This window comes from Semicossyphus pulcher, unplaced genomic scaffold (assembly GCF_022749685.1).
Source record: "Semicossyphus pulcher isolate SPU_LCO1_2020_fin unplaced genomic scaffold, fSemPul1.0.p SCAF_22, whole genome shotgun sequence".
Lineage (NCBI taxonomy): Eukaryota > Metazoa > Chordata > Actinopteri > Labriformes > Labridae > Semicossyphus > Semicossyphus pulcher.
This window is the reverse complement of record NW_027211696.1, coordinates 8,133,774-8,142,349: the sequence shown is the minus strand read 5'-3', so window position 1 is coordinate 8,142,349 and position 8,576 is coordinate 8,133,774. Positions and strand designations below refer to the sequence as shown.

At 41.1% G+C, this 8,576-nt stretch overlaps 1 protein-coding gene across 1 annotated transcript; it reads left to right on the top strand.

Annotated features, from left to right (window-relative positions):
• Positions 1-2,155: 2,155 nt before the first annotated feature.
• Positions 2,156-8,026, top strand: LOC138602000 (synaptic vesicle 2-related protein-like). Its single transcript, XM_069673358.1, has 16 exons — positions 2,156-2,252; positions 2,477-2,610; positions 4,873-4,958; positions 5,044-5,142; positions 5,233-5,304; positions 5,382-5,506; positions 5,586-5,649; positions 5,741-5,866; positions 5,941-6,069; positions 6,162-6,235; positions 6,534-6,610; positions 6,712-6,816; positions 7,077-7,188; positions 7,264-7,345; positions 7,432-7,521; positions 7,632-8,026. Exons 1-16 carry the CDS (start codon positions 2,191-2,193, stop codon positions 7,818-7,820), a joined length of 1,626 nt encoding a protein of 541 aa, XP_069529459.1. The 5' UTR covers positions 2,156-2,190; the 3' UTR covers positions 7,821-8,026.
• The last annotated feature ends 550 nt before the right edge of the window (positions 8,027-8,576 follow it).

Sequence of the window (8,576 nt, the reverse complement as noted above, 5' to 3'; positions counted from 1 at the left end):
CTGTTTCTGAACAGTAAGGGACGATTCAGATCTCAACAAATTCTTTAAAAACAACTTGTTCAAATAAATATTCACAGGCCCAGTTTGTCCCAAACCTCTAAACGTATCCTTTATTCATGTGAGCAAACCGATTGTGTCGCCGGGCCACGACGCTGAAGGCCGACACCAGCTGTCAGGATATTGGTTTCAGAAATGGAGCGTCTTGTGAACGCATCACAGAATAATTAAAGTACAGCATCACAAAACAAGATGTTAACACATTAAATCTGTGACCTCTAAGAATACAAATAATTTAACTTTCTGCTTTATAGTATGCAGATATCTAAGCTTACCTCTGCGTCCATGTTGTTGCAGCTCTGCTGATGTTCTGTGTTGTTCTTTGGCGAGCAGCAGATGTGACCAGAGGATGTGGGGGGACAGAGAAACGTGTTGTATATTCCACCTGTATTTATGGCTGTCCCATAATGCAGCAGCCTCAGCATGTCCTCACACTGTCCTACTTTCCCCAACGCTTTTATTTTCGGGTTGGCCTTGATCACTCACAGGGGCGCAGAGGACGGAGAGCTTCGAACAGTCACAGACAAACCTCTGAGGTACAAAGAAGAAATACTGTTGAACTTTCATTTTTATAGTAGCCTATATTCTGTATGTGTGCTACAAAGTATATCTTATTTATGTTTCTTTATACTTCCAGTCCACTACATTTCAGAGTGAAATCATGTTTCTTTCACTCCTATAGGACTTCAGGCTTTTCAGAAACACAAAAATACATGTTAAGTTTAAAATAAAAGTATGATATATACTTTTATATTTTAATATAAAAAGATCACATTTCATTAGTTTGCTGGTGGGGTCCCAAACAGTTGATGCATCTTCCCCCAACGAGATCGACTCCCCCAGACTCAAATCGTTCTGCAGCAGATTCCAAGCTGCAGGAGCAGCGCACCTAAAACCCCCTTTCCCCCATTTTAAGATGCACTTTGGGGAAAGAGCAGAACGAAGTCGAAGTAGCTTCCAGCATTTTTCAGATGACCTAAATTACATAAGTATAAGGGGAGCAAGTTAAGAATTGCCCTATAAATAAGGACATGCCAGTGATTTAGTCTACGAGTGGACAATGCAGGCCAGCCAACTCGAGCATGCAGGGGTCAATGATGAGTTGGGGCCTTAAGATTTGTAGTGAACCTACAATATCCAGAGAGTGAAGGCACCGAGAAGGTGCATGCATGAATACAAATTTGTGTAGAAGAAATTCCCCCTTTCCCCTCCATTAATCATCTTACTATCTGTCAAATGTTGTGACCTTTTGAAGGGGCCTTACTTAAAAACTACCTGACTTAAAAACAAACTACAAACCATCATATCAGCTACAAAATGTAATCATTGTTTGAAAAAATGTAAGCAAAAAAGAGATGAAATGACACAAAGACTATGATTTTAGTTTGCGTGTGTGAACATGTACCAACAGAAACGCAGCTATGACCTCATGAGAGAGCCCTCAACCATCCCGAACAATAAGGATGACAGCACAGCCTGCTGGCAGCTTCAGGGTATGACAGCATGTCTGCTACTGAACCAGAGTACTGTTGCTTTAAGATCACCCTCCTGTTTGTGAATCATGTCAAATCTGGGCTCACTGTTCCTCCCACGTGATTTTAGCTCTTATTAGTTACTCAAATATTAAAATAGTATAGGTATATTATAATTTACATGTGGTTATAGGGACAGTGTACTTGATCTTAATCTGAGTGTACATGTAATATGCTTATCTTATTGTTGTTCCACTGGATAAGAACAGAGGCCTTGACTAAGTGGAGATGAATACAGATCAATTTATCTCCACTGGTTAGATTCATCTTTGTAATTTAATTAAGGGCAATAATTAAAGCATTATTTCGAATAACAAAGCTTATCATTCCTTCTTACTTAATAATTTAACCCTTTACAGCTAACTTTTAAATACATATGGCCAGCCCATGTTGCTAAATGCTAACCTAAAGCCTTTAAGATACACTCATTAACATGGTTTGTTTTCCTGCTGTAACCCCGCCCTTTTCCTATCCCCAGGTATTGTTCTCTGATTGGGTGTTTCACAGTAACCTGAAGCAACTGCTCCAGCAGGTTTCACCACAACACCGGTGTGCTGTGTGTGGTCAGTCTCGTTGCTCTCTAACACCTACATACAGGGAAATGGAGAACTGGGGCATGCCAGAAAAGATCACTTACAAGCGGTGGAGAAACCCTGAACCGAGGTAACAAAACAGATGACTTCATTTTTATGTTTTCTCTTTTGCTTGTGAAGCTAAATGAGGACACACTGCAAAGAAAACTTGCCTTTTTGTGTTTACATACCAGAGCGCTGCCGGAGGAAACATGTTTCTACATACCTTGTTTTATGGTAGATCTTGATGTTTTAGAGTCAATCTTTTGAGCTTGATAAGGCTTGAATTTCTCCTTTTGGTGTGCTGACATTCAGTGATGAGGCCGGTTTTGTGGGTCAAAGCGATGAGGATCAGGGCACAGACAATGAGATCTGCACTATAGCTTCACCAAAGGTCGACTCGCGGAGAAGAAAGTCTTCATCTACATCTGGATTTGGTAAAGCTGAAGGTTTGTGGAACACTATTAGTTGTAGTTTAACCAGATTCTCTGCTTTGTTTGTACATGTGTAAAAATACACAATTAAGATAAGATCAGATAATCCTTTATTGATCCCCAGGGGGGAAATCCAGGTGTTGCAGCAGTACAAAGACAAAATAGCAGAGATGTGGACTTGGTGACTTGGACTCGAGTCACTGTTTTGATGACTTGGCTCAGACTTCCAAGTTAATGACTTGAGACTTGACTTGAGTGTGTTCATAAGTTTGAATGTTAGCTGTTCAATATATAAAATGATATAATTTAATGTTGTCAAGTTTCTGCATAACTATCAAGTATGTATGCAGCGCAAACTGGGAATTGTTACAGACTTAGGTTAGATCCAAAGGCAGGACACAGTTTAATAATGCTGGGAACAGAATGAGTGGCCTGATGGCTGGGAAGGGAATCCGGGGGGCAGCAGGAGAGGGCGAGGCGGAGGTGTACTGAGGGAGAGCATTACTGGGGCCGAAGAAAAAACAAATTAGGAACTTGGCAAAAAACAAGGCAAGATCACTTCTCAGCAAATACTCAGTGATTTGGCCGAGAGCTTGGCTACCACTGTTGTTTGAACTACAATCTGGCGATGAGTGACTGAAGAACCAGGGTTGCAATACTGCAGGCTTGATGAATTGATGAGAGGAAGGTGTGCTGACTGGGAGAAGTGATGAGCCGAGTGAGAGCAGGTGTGCAGGAGAAGCAGAGCTGGGAGTCTGCAAAGTAAGGAAGCCACGCCCACAGAGACAACAAGGGACAGACAGGGGAACACTGGGAACACAAGGAGAGGGGAAACACAGAGAAACAGTTGGCACTGCCACAGCCGTTACAGGAAGCATGATTGGACAACTCAAAAAGCTCCTCGGTATGTGATTGTCATGACTGGATGACTGGCTGTCGGTCAAACTCCTCGCTATGGCAACACGCAACATCAAAGCCCCCCCGCTACCTGATGTTTTTCCCCAAAAGAGAACCCTCATCAGTCGTACTCGTTACTACTCAATACGATCTCATGGCAGACCATCATCATGGCTGCGTCTGTGCTGAGATAATACAAATACAATTCATTGTCATACTTTTTGAAAAGGTTATATAAATTGGCCAATAATATCATTATTAGACGGGCTACTAACACCTTGTCTTTTCTCTTCATAAAGACCGGATACTACAGAGAAGAGTGCTGGATCTTGGGTGGAAAAAATGTGACTTGACTCGGGACTTGACTTGCCTTAACTAAGGACTCGGCTTGACTTGACATAACCTGTGACTTGACATGACATAACCTGTGACTTGAATTGACATAACCTATAAAAAAAATGACTCGAGACTTGCTTGAGACTTGGACCAAATAACTTGCGACTTACTTGGGACTTGAGCAAAGATGACTTGGTCACAACACTGCAAAATAGCCAATAAATAAATACAGTATAAAAAAAAATAATAGATAAAAAAATTAAAACAATAAAAATAAGAGGTATGTACAGCTGTTACACAAGTAGGAGTAAGTGACAAGATAAAATGACATGGTATGAGATAATACAGTATGGTATGAGGTCTAAGGTTTATGATATGGTACAATATATGGTGCAGTATAAAAGTGCGTAAGTAATATAACGGTAAAAATTGAAATTATAGTATAACATAGTATAGTGTAATAAAATATATAGTATACAGTATGATATGGTTAACAATGTCAACATTATGAACATATACATATAGAATACTACAATATAATACATTGTATATTATACTATACTATATAACAGTGAGCAGTAATTATAATAGTAAAAAAAATATGGAGGCAAATAGTAAGTGCAGTATATGAAGATATAACCACCTGATAGATATAACAGTATATGGCAAGTATATAAGTAATGAGAACAGCAGAGTCAATGAGGTGAGAGTGATGAGAGTTCAGCATGATGACAGCCCGTGGCTTCCACTGCTGTTGTACAGTCTGATGGCAGTGGGCACAAAGGAGCTCCTGAAGCGCCTGAAGGTGGCTTTTCAAAATAAAAGTGTCCAACTTTTGATGACTGAAAACCCTGCTACAGTAAAAGTAATGATGCCACAAAGTACAAAAGTATTAGCAACAAATTCAAGTATTTAATCAGCTGCCGTTGGTCATGTGAAGATAGTTCAACTACTAGCTAAAGTATTGTTTTAATATCATTGTAAAATCATGAGTATTTTGATTCGTGAGCAGAACTTGCAGTGACTGTCTTGTCCCTTTTACAGAAACCTTTACAGTAGAAGATGCCCTGGAGGCCATCGGTTTTGGAAAGTTCCAGTGGAAGATCAGCATCCTCACCGGACTGTCATGGGTAAGAGTCCTGAAAAACATGCAGAAAGATCCTCACTGTTACTTCAACATGTCGCTCATGTAGCGCTCTGCCTCTCTGAGGGCAGCTTGGAGACGCGATGGAGATGATGCTCCTCAGTGTTTTGGGCCCTGAGCTGCACTGTGATTGGAGGCTGTCCGGCTTTAAAGTGGCTCTCATAACATCGGTAAGATCCTCTCAGTCAAGCGTTTCTCTAGACTAGAGCTTGTTCATTGTTGAAACATGTGGAAGTGCTTGATCTTCTTTTTGGCATCAGGTGGTGTTCATCGGGACAGGGATCGGCTCACCTATATGGGGGAACGTGTCTGACAAGTACGGCAGGAGAGCCGTAAGTCTCACCTGTTTAAAGATTTAGAGATGTCTCCGCATTTTGTCTATGTTTAACTTTTTCTGTTTGCTTCGTAGGGGCTGTTAATTTGTACGATCTGGACTCTGTACTTCGGCCTGCTGAGCGCCTTCGCTCCGGTGTTCGGCTGGCTCTTGTTCCTGAGGGGCCTCGTAGGAGCCGGCCTTGGTGGGGCTCCTCAAGCGTGGGTTACCTACTTATGTAACAAGATTCACATTTGAGAGAGCTACACATTTAACAAAAAACATTTGTTCATTTTTTAGGGTGACGATGTACTCAGAATTCCTCCCTGTGAAGTCCAGAGGCAAGTGCATCACGATGATGGCGGTAATGTATTTGTTTTGTTATTTATGCATGACTTTAACTGTATTGAAGACAGTCTGTGATCTGATAGGGCTCATTGATTGATGTGTTTCAGGCGTTCTGGGCAATGGGTGCTGTGTTCGAGGTCCTCCTGGCATTGTGGATAATGCCCACGCTCGGCTGGAGGTGGCTGCTCGGCCTGTCCACGATACCGATGCTAATATTTGTTTGCTTCAGCTATGTAAGTTTGCATTCATGAGAAATCCTGAACTTAAAACTAACTGAAGTCTCAGCTGACCTCTCTGTGTCTCGCAGTGGCTGCCTGAGAGTCCTCGTTTTGACATGCTGACGGGAAAACGAGAAAAGGTCGTGGCGACTTTAAAACTCATCGCTAAGGAGAATGGAAAGGATATGCCTAAAGGGAGGTTGACCGCCTTTAAACAGGTGAGGCAACAGATATGAGGGTCCCTGCGTGTCCGATATGGTGCTTAATTTTTTACATGAATGATTAAGCCTTCTGTTTTTTGATTTCACAGAATGACCGCGGACAGATCAAAGAACTCTTCGCTCCTCAATATTGGAGGACTACTCTTCTTCTGTGGTTTATATGGTTGGCTTGAGTAATATACATTTCTAGTTCTTGCTTTCTATCAACCTTCATTTATTAGGTATCAAAAAAATATTTTATTATGCACTTAATTTATAATAATAGACTTAAGTAGTTTGTAATATCAGCTGCTCAAACCGGATAAAATCGTGAGTAAAGAACAGGCCCAACATCTGGCCATATATATACACACACGAGTATTGGTTGGTATCCAGGTCAGCAGGCAAAATACTGCTCAGATTTCATTGTTTAGTCTCTTTTGTGCCACGTTCAGACACTGTTATGCTACTTTATCCAAAAGGTTTTCCTGTGCCTTCTCCTATTACGGGATAGTCCTGTTGACAACGGAGCTGTTCCAGGCTGGAGATTCATGTGGGGGTAAGTAACAGCCGCTCCGCGTGACTCAGCTGTAAACGTTTGCATTAGGCGTCTTATATTTGAAGACTTAAAAAAATTAACCTGTCCCCTCGTCCTTATAGCGACTCAAGGAGCGAAGATCGAACCGAGCTGCAGTCTTGAATGCAAATATTTGACATCAGCTGACTACAAAGATCTTCTATGGACGACCTTGGCTGAGTTCCCAGGTAAAATGCGTTATGTGATTCAAACTGTGAGGTGAAGAACTTAACCTAATCTTTACATAATCATCCATTCACTAAAAAACAACATGGACATGAATTCTGTTTCACTTTGTCTCCAAATATTCAAACTGGTTTCTAATTATTTGCGACATAGCCTGTCGCCTCAGGGAAAGTGAGATGTGTTTTTCCAGGGAGTGGTTTTTACAATTATAATATCTTCTCACTGTGTAACTAAAAAAATTTGTTTTATACGTTTGTCTCAGGTCTTTTAGTTATCCTCCTGCTGATTGACCGTATTGGGAGGAAGAAGAGCCTGGCGCTGTGTTTCTTCATGTTTTCTTTGTGCATTCTGCCCTTATATGCTTGTCTTGGGAGGTAAGTTAATGTCATATTGGAACAGCAGCATTGTCGTCAGAACATCAGGGCTGATCCTTCTTTCTGTCCATACAGGATAGCTCTTACAATCTTCATCTTTATTGCCAGAGCGTTCATCTCTGGAGGATACCAAGTCGCTTTTGTTTACACACCAGAGGTAGCTCTACTCAACATTTTTGCATAACACATATTTGTTTTTAGATGGACCTAACTAGACAAATGCTCTCTCCTCTCTTCCATTAGGTGTACCCTACAGAAAACAGAGCGCTGGCATTGGGCACTTGCAGTGCGATGTCCAAGGTGGGCGCCCTGCTTACCCCCTTTGTGGCACAGGTATGCAGAAATGAGCATCATTGTTGGTACTTTGCAAATCAATTTCCAGCACCAGTCTGAGGTCAGGCTCTGTCAGAATCAGGCTGTAAGTTTGTGTGTTTTGGTTTTAGGTACTGCTCAGGAAATCTGTGTATCTCACCCTGTCTATTTACTGCGGCTGCTGCCTCCTGGCTGGCATCGCATCCTTGATCCTGCCTATCGAGACAGTGGGCAGGAGTCTGCAGGAGTCCAACGCTGACCAGGAGGCCGGACACAACAACACCACGATTAGCCAGTCAAATGGTTCCACACAGAACTAGGGCCAGATCAACCTGGGGGGGGGGATTAAAAAAAGATGGAAATGAGTTTATATGATTGTAAGTTGACTGTAGACACCAACTATGGATTAAATCCTCAGAGTCTAGATGGAGAAGATAAATGGTGGACAATCTCATTAGGATGAATGGGCATTTAGGAAAAGGATGATCAAATGTTATTGCACTATCGGAGCTACATGTTTTAAGAGACAGACATTTATTTTATACATATAAAAATGATTCTTATATTTATTTATGTATGAAGATATTGATTTTTCTAATTAAAGTGGTTCTGTTTGCTTTGGGCTTCATTCAGTTTCTTTAATTGAAATTAAATTTAGATTTTTTTGATCTATTAGTTGATTAATTGATAGACAGAAAACTAAATGGTATGATAAAAATCCAAACATTCTTCTCAAATGTGAAAATGATCCGTTTTTATTGTCTTATCATTGTAGTTTATTGAAAATGTATGTTGGGTTTGGCTAAAACGATACATAAGTGGCACAATGTAGGATTCAACCAGATTTTGAAGGCGGTTTTCAACTGTTTTCTGACGTCAGGCCATATAGACAAACAGATTATGAGCAGATTAATAGACTATGAATATAATTGATGCCTTACTCAACATTATATCCACCCCGCTGCGTTTCAAAACACGAGCAGAAAATTATTTCATCATTTGTATTCGGGAGTTCCTAGTCTGGCCAGTCACCTTGACAACATTGGCCCAATGACAGCGCGCACGCGAACTAGGCC